Below are 18,830 nucleotides of genomic sequence, written 5' to 3'. Positions count from 1 at the left end.
TTTCTTTGAAACCTTAATCAATTGGATATAGAACTATTAAAACCTAATTTTTTTCTTACATTCAGGTTGTATGAAAAATAAAGTCCCAGCACCAGATACATATAATAGAGGGATTTATAGATTTTTTTTTTTTTTTTTTTTCACAATTTTTTCCTGCTGTAATTTGGGATGTTTTTTATGGGTTTACGTCTGTGTTTCACAGGGTGGTCCATCTGTTTGGGTCTATGTTTGGCTGGTAGAATCATTCATGTCTAATGCTGTTGTTTTTTTTGTTTTTTTTTGCTCACTTGCTAATAAATCTTAGAATTAATGGCGGTTTTCACGTGGTGTAGATGTTGCTCCACATAGAGATAGAGGCTGGATATAAAGACATTACTCTGAATTGATGATCCACACATTCACACGAGCCTCTCCTCTCATTTACCCCTGAACTCTTCCCATTTTTTATTTGATCATTACTTCCCCATTGTATAACGCAAAGCATAGCTAGTATTTTATAGAACAACAGGCACTAAAACATGGAAAGCAGCAGCCTAGCAGCTACGCTTGATGGGCTCTGCCAAAACCATCAGAGCTGACAGGTATTTATGAGATGTTTTTCTTTCTTGCAAGCAGTGTGTGTGGCGGCTTCCCTAAGGCTTCACTGAGGTCTACTTATCATCTGCTGCAAGGTTTGGGACATGGAGATTGATTTATTGTTCAATTCTACTGTCTGTATAGAAGAGGTTTTAAACTGGGGATATTATGAACATCAGGTGAACGAAGCTCATTTTGTTTCCTGGTAATCACTGTCTTTCCTGTTCTTTTGTTTCTTCAAGGATAAGCATGAATCCAATGTCCTAAGATTGTTTTAACACTGGTCACCGTCTTTGATTCTTTCTCTGAAAGAAAAAAAAACAAAACACATTTCGAGCAATAAAAAAGGCCTGATCCCAGCAGCCTAAAGGCTAAGACTGTGCAGACGTCACTGTGTTATTTCTGTTTGCTTGTCTGATGAGGGACTTTGTCTCTGGGTTTAAGCTGTTTATGTGATGTTAACCATTTTTGGGAATGTGCATTTTGAAACTTTAACGCTTATGATAAAAAAAAAAACACCAAAAAAAATGAATGAGCAGAATAACAACATAGGGGAAAGTGAGTACTTAATGCTGGAGGTATGTTCTTTTTCACTTTTAGGAAACCTACTCAATTATTATCATTACTTAACATTTAAAGCACAACTAAAAACAGCATCGGTTGTAGTTTTGTACTTTGACACTGGGATAGTGTTTTCTGAGAGGTGCCAGTCTGTTTACTATGTTTACCTTTGTGTGCCTGTCTTAGTGTTGGTAGATTTAGTCGACATCAGACAACAGACTAGCTAATCATTTTTGAACACAATTTAGCTTTAAATTTTCAAAATTTGTTTGATATGCTGCACATAATAATGCAAAAAAAAAAAAAAAATCACAAAAACTGATCAAAAATACTTTCACCGAAGGTTTCAATTCAGAATTTTAAGTTCAGAAGCAGAGGGTATAAGACATGTAAACCTTCAAAATACTATTTGTTTCAAAGCTGTTTAAATAGTTGTAAGTTTTGTTGTTTTATCTGGGGTGAACATTGCAATGTGAGCTTATATGGTGATTAAAAGGAGGTGGCAGCAACTTACACAGGCATTCAAAAACTAACAACAAAGCTGACAATGGGTCTTCCACAGTACTTGCCTCATTTATTCACCAATCACTTTTAAAAGCCCAGTAGAACAAATGCTGTATCATCACACATACACATATGTTAATGTATATCTACAACCCAAAGGGTGACTACTGAGGTGGGAGATCAAATGTAAAGTAAGTATCAGAGTCTAAGCATCCTTTTATCTTTGTCAAAAATAGAGACATTGCCTTAAAAAGACACCACACAAATGTGTGTGTATATATATATATATATATATATATATATATATATATATATATATATATATATATATATATATATATATATATATATATATATATATATATATATATAGTCATAATGGGATTTAAAGATCTGACCCACATGCAGAGAACCACTCAGAGACCAGGTTTATTGAATTGGATCCTTGGATCCAGTTTGTGGGGGTTTAATCCAGAGAAGAGGGAACCCGTTGGAGAGCGAACGGTCACTTGGTTTTCCAGGAGTGGACTTGAACGGATCATGTGGAGGTTTTCCCCTTGCTCAGTGAAACTCAGTAAATCCTTCCAGGGGTAGAAGGTCCAGGATTATCCAGTAACACACAGTGTGTACTACTTGCTTCAGAGGAAAGCACAAACAGGCTCTAACCAGAGTAGAAAAAGAAGTGGGAGGCCGCGTTGCACAACTGAGCAAGAAGATAAGTGCATTAGAGTCTCTAGTTTGAGAAACAGACGCCTCACAGGTCCCCAACTGGCATCTTCATTAAATGGTACCTGCAAAACACCAGTGTCAACATCTACAGTGAAGAGCTGCTGGATTCTGGGCTTCAGGGCAGAGTGCCAAAGAAAAAGTCATATCTGAGACTGGCCAATAAAAGAAAAAGATTAAGATGGACAAAAGAACACAGACATTGGACAGAGGAAGACTGGGAAAAAGTGTTGTGGACGGATGAATCCAAGTTTAAGGTGTTTGGATCACAAAGAAGAACGTTTGTGAGACGCAGAACAAATGAAAAGATGCTGGAAGAATGCCTGATGCCATCTGTTAAGCATGGTGGAGGTAATGTGATGGTCTGGGGTTGCTTTGGTGCTGGTAAAGTGTGATATTTGTATAGGGTAAAACGGATTCTGAATAAGGAAGGTTATCACTTCATTTTGCAACGCCATGCCATACCCAATGGACAGCGCTTGATTGAAGCCAATTTCATCCTACAACAAGACAATGAGCCTAAACACACGTCCAAATTGTGCAAGAACTATTTAGAGCAGAAGCAGGCAGCTGGTATTCTATCGGTAATGGAGTGGCCAGCGCAGTCAACAGATCTGAACCCCAAGCAAAGTTTGATGTAAGAAAAATCTTATTTCAAATACAAATCATTATTTCTAACCTTGTCAGTGTCTTCATTCTATTCTCTATTCATTTCACAACATATGGTGGTGAGTAAGTGTGACTTTTCTGGAAAACACAAAATATTTTGGGTGACGTCCAACATTTGAATGGTAGTGTATTTATATATATTTTGTGACGGCCCTGCTGTGCGGTCGGGTGAGAATATGTGCAAAATGACTGTAAGCTAACACTATCAATTAAGGTCCACTAAGTGGGAGGTGTTTCCATTATGCGGCCACCTGGTTGGTATTTAAGGAGCGCCGTTCCATTCAGGAGTGTGGTGTCCTAAGGAGGTTTGGTCGCTGCTTCTGCAGTGCGTATTTACTGGTAAAGCGCAGGAAGCCTATGCCTCGGCTGTCACCTGATGACAGCTTAAATTATGATAAAGTGAAGAGTTCAGTGGAAAAAGCTTATGAACTTGTGCATGAGGCATATAGACAAAAAAATTTGACGCTATAAAAAAGCCGACTATAAAGTTACACTGAATTAGGTCGTGTTAAAACTGCTTTATTTGATCGGTGGTGCACTGCACAAGATGTTAAAAACTTTGATCAGAAAACTTTGATCAGAAAAAAAATTGCCAAAAATGGCTTACCTATATTAATGAGCATAAAGCTAAGAATGTGTCAGAGGCTGCAGTGTTGGCGGACGAGCATGTGCTGACTCATAAGGATTATTCGGGTCCTGTGGGTTTTAAACAGCATTTTGGTCAAAATATGAGCCGCAGTGATCAGGTTGGTGTTGCTAATCAACTGGAGGCGAGACAGTTTAAAAATCTGCTGGTTCAGGATGATGAGCGGGTTTGTCATTTCTGTCACAGATGCGGCCATATTAAAGCAGATTGTCATCGGCTGAAAGTTGAAACAAAAAAGTTTCAAACTGCTCCTAAAGGAGTAGGTTTTGCTGCGCCGGTCCGGCGTCCTTTGGAGGACACAAAAGGAAGATCGGTCTTCTGAAGTGGGTGTCTCATATCTGCCTTTCATTCGTGAGGGTTTTGTGTCGCTGCGAAACCACGAGAAAACGTTTCGAGTAAAGATCCTGAGAGATACTGGAGTGTTTGACTCTTTCATTAGAGCTGACGTGTTGCCGTTCTCTGCTGAGTCTGAGATAGGTGCCTGTGTCCCGATTCGGGGAATGGGATTAAATGTAATGTTTGTTCCATTACATATGGTGTCTCTGGAGTGTGAACTGTTTACTAGTATCACACAATTAGCTGTGCGCCCTGCTTTGCCAAATGACGGCGTCTCTGTGATTTTGGGAAACAGTTTAGCTGGAACGCATTTGTGGGCGGACACTGTGCCGTTAGGTGGGCTGGTTGAATCGGACCCCATTCAGCGAGTCATTTTTCAGACTGAGAATAATGGCAAATTTGCAGATGTATGTACCGCATGCGCGGTTACTAGGGCCATGGCGCGCACTCAGAGCGAGAAAGAGGACAAATGTGCAAGGAAAATTAAATTGCCTTTGTCCAATTTTCCAATCTCTCTATCTCACAGTGAGTTCGTCGCGGGGCAGCAAGCCGATGTCTCTTTGAAGAATCTTTTCGATCAGGTTCGCCCGCTCAGTGAAATAACGGACTAAGCATGTCGATACTTCCTGCAGGACTCGTTGTTGGTGAGGAAATGGTTACCACATTTTTACATTGTGGCGAAACCGGTGTTTCAGATAGTGGTTCCCATTAAACTTTGCTCCGCAGTGTTAAAAGTTGCTCATGATGAGTCTGGCCATTCTGGTGTACGTAAGACGTATGAGCGAGTTCTGAGACATTTTTTCTGGCCGCGTCTGAAAAAGGATGTTTCATCTTATGTTAAGGTGTGTCATGTCTGCCAGGTCATTTCCAAGCCCAATCAGGTTTTGAAACCGTTCCCTTTGAGCCCAATTATTGCCGCATCTGAGCCATTTGAGCATTTGATAATCGACTGCGTGGGCCCGTTACCCCGCTCAAAGGCTGGGTCATCATATCTGCTCACTGTGATGTGCCAAAGTACACGTTATCCAGCAGCTTATCCGTTATGTACAATAACAGCCAGGTCGGTGGTACGTGCGCTCACTCAGTTCTTTTCGGTGTTTGGGATTCCTAAAGTAATACAGTCTGAACAAGGCACTAATTTTTCATCACATTTTTTCAGTCAGGTTCTGAAACAGCTACGGGTGCAACACAATAAAGCAACAGCGTATCATCCAGAGAGTCAGGGGGCGTTAGAGCGTTTCCACCAGACTCTGAAGTCTCTCCTGCGCGCTTACTGTACAGAACTGGTGGGTGACTGGGAGGACGGATTGCCTTGGCTGATCCTGGCCGCCGGGGAGGTAACCCAGGAAAGCACCGGGTTTAGTCCAAATGAACTGGTTTTTGCACACCGTTAAGGGTCCGTTGGCTGTGGTGGCGGACGGGCTGAAAGAGCCTGTTCCACCGGAAAACTTGGTGGATTATGTTAATGGTTTTAGAAGACGTTTGTATTGGGCACGGGAACTCGTTAAAGAGAAGTTGACTGTGGCGCAGGAAAAAATGAAAAGCTTGTTTGATCGGTGTGCGGAGGTGCGCACATTTCTGCCGGGTGATCAAGTGTTGGCTTTGTGCCCAATTATGACTTCACCTTTTCAGGTGAAATTCACTGGTCCATTCTGATCAGAATTATTTAATATCTATGCCAGTGCGGAGGAAGAAAACCCAGTTGTGTCATGTCAACATATTAAAACCATATTATGCTTGTGATGATTTATTTCAGTCACGGTGTAATGTTGCCACGCCTGCATGTGCAGTAAACAACCTTGCTGGGAGAAGCAAGACTTTCAGCACCACGGACAGCACACTATCCCCTGTGGGGGAGGACAGTGACGTGGATGGGTTGGACAGCTCACTGATTCATGGGCATCTTAAGAACTCTGAAGCTTTGGGAAAGTTGAACACGTTGTTGGCTCACTTACCTGCAAGTCGTGCTAAACAGTTAGCAGAGTTGATGAGGGATTTTCCATGTCTATTTTCGGACACACCTGGTCGCACACATTTGGTCGAACACGATGTGGATGTGGGTGACGCTAAACCAATAAAGCAGAGGTTTTAATTCAATTCAATTCAATTCACTTTATTTATATAACGCCAAATTCACAACACATGTCATCTCAAGGCACTTTACAGTTCAACCAGATCATACAGTCAAATTGATACAAAGTTTTCTATCTAAGGAAAACCAGTTGATTGCATCGACTCATTGACTCAAATACAATCCCTCACACTAAGCATGCTTGTAGCGACAGTGGAGAGGAAAAACTCCCTTTTAACAGGAAGAAACCTACAGCAGAACCAGGCTCAGAGTGAGCAGCCATCTGCCGAGGCCTACTGGGGTTCAAGGAGACAGAAGCAGAGATACAAAAAGCAGCTGTAAAAGGCGGCCCCGTCCAGGAAACACACAGCCAGGCAGACGAGCTCCGAGCCAGCTCCCATGCCAGAGGACAAAGAGAACACATCCACTCAGTCACGGTCAGAGAAACAGGACCACACTGGAAAACAGGCCGATCTCCAGCATCTATAAACAAGGGTGTTAATGGAAGCAGCACAGCTGATGTTTCTTTCCAGGATGGCGTCACAGCCAAACAGGAACAGACGAGGCAAAGCTACTCTGAGGAAAAGCAGAGAGAGCAGAACGTTAGAGATTGAACTAACAGATTCTGCAGAATAGGAGAATAGAGATAGAATGAAGCAGAATGATGAAATGGGGGTCCCTATGTCCTCCAGAAGTCTAAGCCTATAGCAGCATAACTATAGAGATAGCTCAGGATAACCTGAGCCACCCTAACTATAAGCTTTATCAAAAAGGAAAGTTTTAAGCCTAGCTTTAAAAGTAGATAGGGTGTCTGCCTCACGGACTAAAGCTGGTAGTTGGTTCCACAGGAGAGGAGCATGATAACTAAAAGATCTGCCTCCCATTCTATTTTTAGAAATTCTAGGAACCACTAGTAAACTTGCAGATTGAGAGCGAAGTGCTCTGTTAGGAACATAAGGAACAATCAGATCTCTGATATAAGATGGAGCTTGGCCATTTAAGGCTTTATATGTGAGAAGGAGGATTTTAAATTCTATTCTGGATTTAACAGGAAGCCAATGAAGAGAAGCCAGGATAGGAGAGATGTGATCTCTCTTTTTAATTTTCATCAGAACTCTGGCTGCAGCATTTTGGATCAGCTGAAGGCTTTTAACTACAGCTTGTGGACTTCCTGATAGTAAAGAATTACAATAGTCCAGTCTTGAAGTAACAAATGCATGGACTAGTTTCTCAGCATCACCCCTGGACAGGAGATTTCTAATTTTACAGGGTGAATCTGGAGAAGCGCAAGCACTAGGATGCAGAAGTGGATTACATGCTTCAAAATGGGATTGCTGAACCAAGTATGTCCAGTTGGGCATCGCCATGTATTTTAGTCCCCAAGTCTGATAACACTCTACGTTTCTGCTCAGACTTTCGCAAGCTTAACGCTGTTACAAAACCAGATTTTTTCCCGTTGCCGAGAATGGTTGATTGCGTCGACCAGGTGGGTTCTGCTGACTTTGTTAGTAAATTTGACCTTTTAAAGGGTTACTGGCAGGTGCCATTGACAAAGCGAGCACGTGAGGTGTCGGCGTTTGTTACACCTACAGGCTTGTATTCCTACACTGTAATGCTGTTCGGTCTGAGAAATGCGCCAGCGACGTTTCAAAGACTAATGAACAGAGTGGTTGATGACATGACTGGTTGTACTTGGACAACGTAGTGGTGTACTCTGACACGTGGGAAGAGCACGTGGAGCGCATCCGGGAGCTTTTCACTCGTTTGTCGGGGGCGAGGTTAACGGTCAACCTGGCCAAATGCGTGTTTGGAAGGGCGACTGTTACCTATTTAGGTCAGTTGGTTGGCCAAGGTGAGGTCCGCCCTGTTGCAGCAAAGGTTCAGGCGGTAGAGCAGTTTCCTGTTCCCGCTACAAAGAAGGAGCTAATGCGTTTTCTTGGGCGGGTGGGATATTACAGATGTTTTGTCGAAACTTCTCATCAGTGCTGGTGCCTCTGACAAATTTGCTGTGCAAAGATGTAAAGTTTGAGTGGTCTACGCTGTGTCAACAGGCTTTTGAGCAGGTGAAAAGGCTCCTCTGTGCTGCTCCTGTATTGGCTGCACCAATAAAAAGACATCCTTTCCAACTTTATGTGGATGCCAGTCACGTGCCCGCTGGAGCTGCCTTACACAGACTGATGATCTGGGTACGTATTGGCAGGCCGGTGAGTTATTTTTCAAAAAAGTTCAATAAGCATCAGTTGAATTACTCTGTGATCGAGAAGGAGACGTTTGCTTTGATCTTAGCCCTAAAACATTTCGATGTTTATTTAAATGGTGGCGCTAACATCGTGGTGTTTACAGATCATAATCCGCTGACGTTCCTATTCCTGTCTTCCCTGAAATGTCCAAATCAGATGTCTTCACTCTAATCATTTGATTCGCTGGTCATTGCTCCTGCAGTCCTACATTCTGGATATCTATTACATTAAAGGAAAAGACAACGTCATAGCTGATGCGTTATGTCGCACTCCACTTTTGTAGCATGTGTTGTTTTTTGTGCTTGTTTTTGACCCTGTTTCTTTTCTATGTGCCTTAAAGAAGCTTCTGAGTGCACCAGTTGCTGGTCTAGAGAGCGAGCAGAGGAAGAAATCTGTACATTAAACAAATCCGAATATATTGTGGGTAAGAGAGAAATAAGTTAAGGGTGGCCGGGTTTACTACACAGTCGGTGAATTTGGAGCAGGGTTCCATATATAACCTGCTTTTTTATGGGCGGGGGTGTGACGGCCCTGCTGTGCGGTCGGGTGAGCATACAGTATGTGCAAAATGACTGTAAACTAACACTATCAATTAAGGTCTTCTAAGTGGGAGGCGCTTCCATTATGCGGCCACCTGGTTGGTATTTAAGGAGCGCCGTTCCATTTAGGAGTGTGGTGTCCCCTGCTTGAGAGATGCGTCCCCTGGTCGAAGCAAGCACGCCGCAGATAGCCATCCAGTCCAGACCAGGTTGGGGTCCAGACTTCCTGGTGTGGAGGGACCAGGCGTGATCGCCCCATCCGAGCTGCCGTCTAATGCTGACACCTAGTCTATTTTTTGATTCTTTTAAATAAATGCCTTTTACAGGCTTAAAGCACTGCCTGTTTCCGTGTCCCCCCAGTTTTTGTTGCAACCAGTCGAGCCAGGTCTGGTTAAGTTTCATAAATTTGAAACTCAGCCAGTAACTGGAAGATTTGTACAACTTGATTTGTAACTAACAGTCAGAGTCAGAATAAATGCTTTGTTCTTTCTTTATACTTGTATTGATAATCCATATATTTTTGGATCTGCTACATGTAAATCTTAGACTTAGCAAAAAATAATTACAAAGGCCGATGATAAAGAGGTAAATTACCTTTAAGAGGAAAAAGCATTTCCATCCCTTTAAATTCATATCATTCCTTGTAGCAAAATCTTCGCTGACAAAAATATTCACATGTTGTTAACTGTACCCCTTCTTTAAGTGGACCAAATGCTTAGAGATGAAAGGCGAATCAAACAAAAGATTTCGTAACCTCCACTCTTATTCCCATTATTTTTGAGTGGAGGTCCTTTCTGGACATCTCAAAGAAAGCGTATATCATAGAAACGGGAACAGAAGTTTCAGTCACTCAAAACATACTTGTGTGAAAGATGTTCAGCAGGTCTTGCCGCTTGAAGCTATGTTGTTTCTTTTCTTTACTGATGAAATTAAATGTGGAATCTACAGCTACACTATATTGCCAAAAGTATTTGCTCACCCATCCAAATTATTGGAATCAGGTGTTCCAATCACTTCCATGGCCACAGGTGTATAAATTCAAGCACCTAGGCATGCAGACTGTTTTTACAAACATTTGTGAAAGAATGGGTCGCTCTCAGGAGCTCAGTGAATTCCAGCGTGGAACTGTGATAGGATGCCACCTGTGCAACAAATCCAGTCGTGAAATTTCCTCGTCCTAAATATTCCACAGTCAACTGTCAGCTGTATTATAAGAAAATGGAAGTGTTTGGGAACGACAGCAACTCAGCCACGAAGTGGTAGGCCACGTAAACTGACGGAGCGGGGTCAGCGGATGCTGACGCGCATAGTGCGAAGAGGTCGCCAACTTTCTGCAGAGTCAATCACTACAGACCTCCAAACTTCATGTGGCCTTCAGATTAGCTCAAGAACAGTGCGCAGAGAGCTTCATGGAATGGGTTTCCATGGTCGAGCAGCTGCATCCAAGCCATACATCACCAAGTGCAATGCAAAGCGTCGGATGCGGTGGTGTAAAGCACGCCGCCACTGGACTCTAGAGCAGTGGAGACGCGTTCTCTGGAGTGACGAATCGCGCTTCTCCATCTGGCAATCTGATGGACGGGTCTGGGTTTGGCGGTTGCCAGGAGAACGGTACTTGTCTGACTGCATTGTGCCAAGTGTAAAGTTTGGTGGAGGGGGGATTATGGTGTGGGGTTGTTTTTCAGGAGCTGGGCTTGGCCCCTTAGTTCCAGTGAAAGGAACTCTGAATGCTTCAGCATACCAAGACATTTTGGACAATTCCATGCTCCCAACTTTGTGGGAACAGTTTGGACCTGGCCCCTTCCTCTTCCAACATCACTGTGCACCAGTGCACAAAGCAAGGTCCATAAAGACATGGATGACAGAGTCTGGTGTGGATGAACTTGACTGGCCTGCACAGAGTCCTGACCTCAACCCGATAGAACACCTTTGGGATGAATTAGAGCGGAGACTGAGAGCCAGGCCTTCTCGTCCAACATCAGTGTGCGACCTCACAAATGCGCTTCTGGAAGAATGGTCAAAAATTCCCATAAACACACTCCTAAACCTTGTGGACAGCCTTCCCAGAAGAGTTGAAGCTGTTCTAGCTGCAAAGGGTGGACCGACGTCATATTGAACCCTATGGATTAGGAACGGGATGTCACTTAAGCTCATATGTGAGTCAAGGCAGGTGAGCAAATACTTTTGGCAATATAGTGTATGTGATCGAAAAGAAGAAATCTGCTCAGCTGTGTCTATTCATCACTCTTTCAATTTCCTGAGTGCAGATGAGAGGCTGAATGGAACCTCAGTTGATAATAAGACGAGTCACCTCTCCCCAAATCTTTTTTTTACATTTTAGGTGTGAACAGGTAGAGTACAGCTTGCTTAGAACACATTTCTAATAAAAGATTTAAGCAGCAAAAAAAAATAAATAAATAAATAAAGAAAAGAAACAATTGATTAGACGAGAATAAGACATTTGAAGGTACTTTTATGCCAGTGGGTGAATACACCCTTTTTTAAAATGCATACCTTGTAAAAGTTATACATATAAGTTTTTAACATTCTGATATACTTTGCTGTGTTATATAGCAACTTATATGAAATGAAACAGCAATAAGTCTTTCAAAGTGTAAATGAATAATATTTGTGTTTTAAAAATGTAAAATACATACTCCAAAGAAATGAGACCAAAATGGAGATTGACTTTCTGGCAGCACAACCTAGAACACCTTATAAGAGCTGCAATGGATTGATTTAAATCAAAGCATATTAATGTCTCAGAATAAAGGCATCCGCATTTAGACCTTAAACTACTTGAAAATGTGAATCAAGATTCCAGATTTATTTGCAGATATTATCTATCCAATCTGACTGAGCTTAATATATTTCAACCTGGAGAGACTGACTTAGAAAAATGTTGCAAATGATTTTATTAAGACTTTAATAAGATAAATGATAGAAGTTCTTTGGCGCTCGGCCCCTATCAGAAGATTTGATGCTGTGGATTGCTTTAAGGCAAAGGCAAAAAATGTGGTTTATCTAAGATGTCTGGAAGTAATATTAACATTCCTGAGTTAAATCAAGTTCTGAGAATCTATGGAGGAGGCTTAAGATAAGAATAATGGCAAGGAGGCCTTTCAACCTGAGAAAATAAGAGTTTATCACCAAAACAACCCCCAAAAATCTCACTATGTCAGCGGCAACATGCAAAAAGTTGGTCATTAATTACAAGAATGATTGGATCACTGTCATACCCGTAAAGATATTTCCATTGGCTGTTTAAATGTATCATAAAAAATTAAATAAATGTGTAATATTTTGATATGTATAGTTGTTTTATTTCTTATTAGAACACACTTTATGTTTTGTGTGTTGTTACAGTTTATTCAACGCCTTTATTACTGTTCATTTTATGCTATCCGTACGAAAAAACTGGCACAACCTGTTATGTTCTTTTTTGTTTTGTTTGTTAACAAATCTTTGGTTAACACTTCTAATGACAGTCACATTCATCATTGCTTTACTAAACTGTGCTTCTGTGGGACTTTTATATTCTTCTTTTATGCATGCAGTTTGGTTTGATGTCCTGAACCATTTAGACTGAAGTCTGGACTGTTGCATATGATTACTAGTGTAAGCACGATGCAGAAAAAAAATGGATAGCAGCAAAAAATCAGAAGTGAGCAAGACCTGAAGGGTAGCAGTAGCCTTAGATTGCCCACATTAAGTCTTCATTTTACCAGTTGTATAACTTTTGAAGGTAACCGGTTGCATTGGAACATTTCAGGAACTTCATTGCACAGAAGCGGATCATTTGTTTTCTTCCATTCCTACTTAGAATATAAATCTTGTTTAAATTTTTATCATCACCATTTTTTTAAACACTCAGCCTATGATCACACTGCAGGCAAATGCGACCCAAACAAAAATCTACATTCATATACGATGCTGAATCGGAGAGTTTTCAAATAATCTGTAGTCTGAATGATCATGCTGCATTGTTTCTGACTTTTAGAGCATTACCACTGCCACATATCCACAGAGAAAGCAGTAACAGTCACTAATTGTTTTGCAAATGGCTTTTAATAGTTGTGCTGTTTTTCCTTCATTGTATTTCTTTGTTATTTATGTAGTGATAATACCATCAGCTCCCATTACTCAACAGTTTAATAAGAAAACACAGACACAATTGTTATGTTCTTTTTTGTTTTGTTTGTTAACAAATCTTTAGTTAACACTTCTAATGACAGTCACATTCATCATTGCTCTCCTAAACTGTGCTGTTGTGGGACATTTACATTCTTCTTTTATGCATGCAGTTTGATGTCCTGAACCATTTAGACTGAAGTCTGGACTGTTGCATATGATTACTAGTGTAAGCAACAATGCAGAAAAAAAATGGATAGCAGCAAAAAAGCAGAACTGGGCAAGACCTGAAGGGTAGCAGAGTAACAGTAGACTTAAATTTCCCATTCTTGTTTAAATTTTTACCATCTTAGACCATTTTTTTTTTAGATCTATCACATAAAATAAGACAAAAAAGGAAAAATTACAGTTTGGAATGTGATAAAATAGTTAAAAAACACGGAGGATAATTACTTTTCTAAGATACTGTATACAGGCCAATTACTGACCATGCAGTATCCAGTTTTTAAGATCAAGTGCTTTTTGCTTCAGCTCTCTCTATACTTTGACCTTTACTACTCCACACTACTTAAAGCAGTGGAGCTTAGGCTGGGAGAGTTCATGAATATGCTCTGGTTTATACTGACTCTGCTATCCCTCCCTCAGATCATCTCCTCTGACCTTCTCAAGCTTCCACTGCTCGTCTTACACGTTTTCTTTGGCCCACCGACTCTCTGCCAGTGGCTGTCAGCCCGCATTTTTCAGCCTTTGTTGACACAGATGAACAATTGCGGCAGATTACTCCATGGCTCCCCTCTCCACTTCCTAATCCATTTGCATGATAGTATCTATTTTCCTTTTTTTCCATGTAGGAGCTGTATTTAGATTTTCTGACATAGAGAACATTTCTGTGCATTTGCTGCATTATCGGCCAGAGCTTGGTTCTGTCTGGGAAAATGCCATGATGGCACTAAAAATGTGTTGAAGTAAGAAAGGAACAACATGCAAAAAAAAAGCCTCTGCAATTAATTACTGAAGAAAACTTTGAAATCATATTTATTTTTTATGGTAAATCCCTGCTTTATTTCTCTTTTGCAGGTGTTATCAGTGCAGATGTGTGACGTGGTGAACGAGATCGAGCTGGAGAAAGAGCGCTGTGAAAGTCACACCTCTGGGAATGTCACTTCAGGTCATTCTTGAAAAGTATTTCTTTCTTTAGGGTGTGCAGGGGGCTATAAAGAGGAAAGAGTAGGCAGTATGGGTGAATAAACTGTGAGTAATGGCTGTGAACTCTGGCATTTTGTGGACGAAGTGCTATTTTCAATCACAGAAACAAAGTGTGGATAATTTTCATGGCTGAATAATTCAGCACAATAAGTTTGGGATCAACCTTGAAGCAGACATTAACCCTTAAAAATGTCTAAATTCTTAGAATTCAAGTCATTGGTTATGAAACTATAAGATTCTAAACCTACTTTAGAGTATTTTAAATACTTTTCTCAAACAGGTCACAGTGTAACACCGTCTGATAAGGTTAAAAGAACATTTTGCAGAAATGAAGGCCTGCAGCATCACAGATCCAGCACAATACCTAATAGTGAACAGGACGTGCTTTTAAGGGGGTTGAATGTGCCACCCTGTCTCAGCTAGAGATTATAGTGATTCCTGTCAGACTGCATGACCTAACATGCCAAACTGCATGAGTTCTGGCTGCAGCACAATCTTTCCAGACAGATCTGACATTTGGTCCTTTAATAAATGGGCAGTATGTTAAGGATGTTAATGTGCGTATTATTACAGCTGGACAGTGAAAAGAAGAAGAGACGAGGCAGGAAATGAGACAGAGGTTATGGCAGCATAGAAGATGAAAGGAATCAAATGTCAGCTGCAGTCAAACTGCAATCCACTGTTTTCTCAGAATATATCGCATATTTGTCAGAGGTTGCTTTTAACTGTTGGAGCTAAACCAGTGGTTGTCTCGTATTAAAGGACAGCAGACCAGCAAATTAGGAAAATTATCAGAGATTTCGTGTTACACTATATGCACATGGACTCTGTGCTGGTAAAAGGCTTAATCTTAGTTTTATCTGACCAAAGCATTAGCTCCCTGTATAGTTAAAAAAATATGATAGTTTTTACCTCCCTTACCATGTAGCTTACTCAGCGCGCTGGCAAGATAAACACAAGTCCTTATACAGCTTTGTTTATTTTCAGTTCCAGTCTATCCATACTTTTTAAATCATACAGCTGTAGATTTGAGCAAGGTAAAAATAAATTTTTTCGTTCTCATTTGCTGATTTATTAGATGGGAGACGCATCTATCTTTCTCAAACTGCATGCTCTATTCTCCCTCTGGTTTTGAAGAGTGGTTAAAAGGGGAGAATTTAGTGGTTTAGAGGTATCTGTGTCACATCAATTAAAAAGAGTCAGTCAGTCATTAAAATGTCTCGTCAAGTCTGATCAGCTAAACACGTAAAAGCTTAACAAGTAAACTTTAAATTAAACAATTGTTTCTTGTTTTTCTTTTTATTGTACGATGATACCAACTCTTGGAAACCAAGTCCAGTGGATTTTTTTTTTTTAACTTTTACGGGATGACTATGACCTGGATGACTGAGAATCTTCATCAGCATTTAATCAGAAATGAAGAAGCTCCTATAACTCTGCACAGCAGTTAATTCAAAATAAGAAACATGTTGAAAAGTTCTTTCCAAGAGCTTAGGCATCTTAATAAAATAATGTATGCGGATTTTTCTGTACTAAATTGTGATTCACAATAAAATCCAGCAAACCAGACTAGATCCAAGCTTTGCTTACTATTATAATTAAAACCCAATTTTCAAATATCCTGAGCTACTATTGTATAATTATAACACAAAAAACACTATAAGTTAATGTTATTAAAAAATAAAAGGAATTTGTTCAAATTTACAAAAATTCTATTATTAGCAGAAAAATTATTGAACCAAAAGACATGATATATAAGTGTTCGAAAGACCACATTTAATGGATATGCTGCTACAATATGCTTCTTCAAAAGTCCCTCAGTGATACAGTATACCTTTCAACACGAGTCGGAAAATTCAATTATTACTACTTTTTGTTCTCACCCACTCAGGTTCACTGTATCCGGTGATTCCTGTAACTTTAAAAGCTACCTAAATTACTTTTAATACTAGTCCTTTTTTCGCCCCGTTTCATCTTATTAAAATAATCCATATACATGCTGGACATACCTCACTCTGCATTAATTGGTCCCACATAAAGGTCTGGTGTGGTAACAGCTTTCCTTATCTCAGCACCGATCCTTATTCCTCTGCTCTCCTATCTGCTTCCTCATCAGGAATCTAGTGGAAGTTGGGCTCTGAAGTCACATCCTGAATAAATTAATTAGCTAAATAAGCATTTGAGGAAACATACGTCCCTGACTTATGGTCAGAGAGGCTCAGCCAGATACCAATACCCTTGTATTGAAAAACATTTTGAGAAACTTTTATTTGCTTTTGCAACTGTTTTCAGTTTGCAAATACCAAATACTCACAGGAATAGTCCAAAGTTTATGTTATCGTCTTGTCACACCTTCTCAAGACTTTTAGGGCTTTATGTGATGACAGGACTGCTGACAAGGTCAAAACATTGATGTCTATTTCAGAAAAGATATTAGAAACATATTTCTGTGAAGATAAAAAAGACCACAGCTCACAAAGTTATCCTGAACATCTCATAGCTATAAACAGATTTTATTGATTATATAGAAGCAGATAGAAATGTAAACATTATAAAACTGTTTAGAAAAAGTATAATACTGTCTGAGGATTATTTTGGGCATTCAGAGATGATAACTAGATTTTGTATCTATAGATTTATGATAACGATCAACTGCATTAAGTTTAGAAAAGTAAGAATATACTTTTTTCACAAGAATTGTATTTAGGTAAATAGGCTCTTTGTAGATATTTGTCTCTAAAAGATTGAGAATTTTTCTGTGCAGTCACCTTTTCCTGCCATTTCCCTCTCTATCAGTATGTCTCATATCATATGATAGGTGATGCCATGTCTGTGTTACCGACTATTTTTTTACAGGTTGCCAGGGTATGTGGGACATCATCGCCTGCTGGCCATCAGCCACGTTTGGAGAAGTGGTGACGATAACCTGTCCGCCATATTTCAGTTACTTCAGCGACAAACAGAGAGGTGAGATCATTTAGAACATTTGCCATTTGCTTTGTGCAACTGTTTTTTTTAGCTTCTTCGCAGATTTTACTGATTTAATGGAGACAGAATGGGATTATTTACAGAATGGTGACTTTGGACAAATTTGACTGGAATATATGGTGGAAATGGTCAAATGTACTAATTTTACCGTCTCCAATGAAAACATTTCCTCTTTTCAGAAACCTGTTTGAGGTAATAAGATATTTGTGGGTTGGTGCATTATCCTGGTAGTAATGAGAAGGAAATAAAGAGGTGGACACAGAGCATAAACAGAGGTATGGATAATGATTCATTGGATATCAAAGGTGTGCCAAGAAGTTAACCTCCCACACTATTATACTCTGGTGAATTAACCCAAATTCTGTTATTATTCAATATGGCAAGCCTTTGGCTATATTGACCCCATTTTATTGTTGAACTTCTGCTGCTGTGGTATCTTTGCTTCTAGGTTTTACTTGTTGCATAGACAGAGATGGTGTTCCACAAATGGTTGTAATAATAACAAATAACTTGGTTCTGTTAAGTTTTCTTTTGAGTATTCAGTTTTACTTTGATCCATGTATCCTAGTTTTATTGGTTTAATTTCTATTTTGTTGTGTTTTCTGGATGTATTTGAGTTCTTAGGTTTTTCTTTGGCTACGTTCACACTGCAGCATAAAGTGACCAATTTTTTTTTTGCCCATATGCGACCTGGATCTGATCTTTTCATGGCTGTCTGAACAAGACAGATCTATTTTTTTTTCAATCTGACGCAGGCCACTTGGCTATGTGGTCCTGAATCCGATGCAGATCTGATCTTTTCAAATGCGACATGTGTCTGAGCGGCCAGGAAAGAAAAAAAAGAAAAAAAGAGCATGCTGGCCTGTGACGTCATTGCGTCCTGTACTGCGCATGCGGGACACTTGCGTTGTATGACTGCAGTTCACACAGAAGATCACATACAAGTCGCATATAATTGGAAATGTGAACGGCAATGCAAAAAAAATCGGAATTGAGCATCAAGGCCTGCAGTGTGAATGTAGCCTTTGTTGCCCTCATGTGTTGGTCTTCTTTTCCTTAGCTCCTCTCTAGAATTCTTTGTTCACACCTGCCCCTAATCACCTCATTAGTCCTGTCTTTGTTCAGTCTCCCATATAAACCCGCTCTGTGCAGTTCCTCAGTGCTGGTTCCTTGTCTATCCCCGGTTCCTCATGCATGTTTTTCCTGATATCTCCAGGGTTCTGATTTGTTTTACATTTTTATGTTATATTTTTGGATTCCTGCCTCATTTGCTTGTGAATACTCCATTAAACCTACAAGAAGTCATCTCTGCCTCCCTGCCTCTGCATTTGGGTCCTTAAAACCTCAACCAAACCCTGACGATAATAAATATATAAACATATTATTGTTATTTTTTATTTGTTATACATTTTAATGTTATTCATTATGTAGTAAATGACTCCTCTTTCAGCCATTGTTTCACTTCCAGTATTGCAACAAAATAATTTGTCAACACAACAGCTGCGTATCGCTTTTTCAGAGCTTTGTCACGGTAGCTCCAAGGCCTTACTTTGCATTTCTGGATCTGCTTCAAAAACTTCTAATTTTTCACTGTTTTTTGACCCAGCAGGAGAGAGAATGTTTGTTATATCATCTTT

The 18,830-nt window shown here is 40.1% G+C and overlaps 1 protein-coding gene across 1 annotated transcript in view; it reads left to right on the top strand.

Moving 5' to 3' along the window:
- vipr1b (vasoactive intestinal peptide receptor 1b) overlaps nt 1-18,830 on the top strand; it is a 73,927-nt gene that overhangs the window by 16,511 nt on the left and 38,586 nt on the right. Inside the window, exons 2-3 of the mRNA XM_038293605.1 lie at nt 14,077-14,167; nt 17,062-17,172. Coding sequence (XP_038149533.1) covers nt 14,077-14,167; nt 17,062-17,172 — 202 coding nt within the window. The remainder of the gene's footprint in view (nt 1-14,076; nt 14,168-17,061; nt 17,173-18,830) is intronic.

The sequence above is a fragment of the Cyprinodon tularosa genome, unplaced genomic scaffold (genome assembly GCF_016077235.1).
Source record: "Cyprinodon tularosa strain WSP-4 unplaced genomic scaffold, ASM1607723v1 ctg33, whole genome shotgun sequence".
NCBI lineage: Eukaryota > Metazoa > Chordata > Actinopteri > Cyprinodontiformes > Cyprinodontidae > Cyprinodon > Cyprinodon tularosa.
The sequence above is the reverse complement of the archived record's forward strand: the minus strand, read 5'-3'. Positions and strand labels throughout refer to the sequence as shown.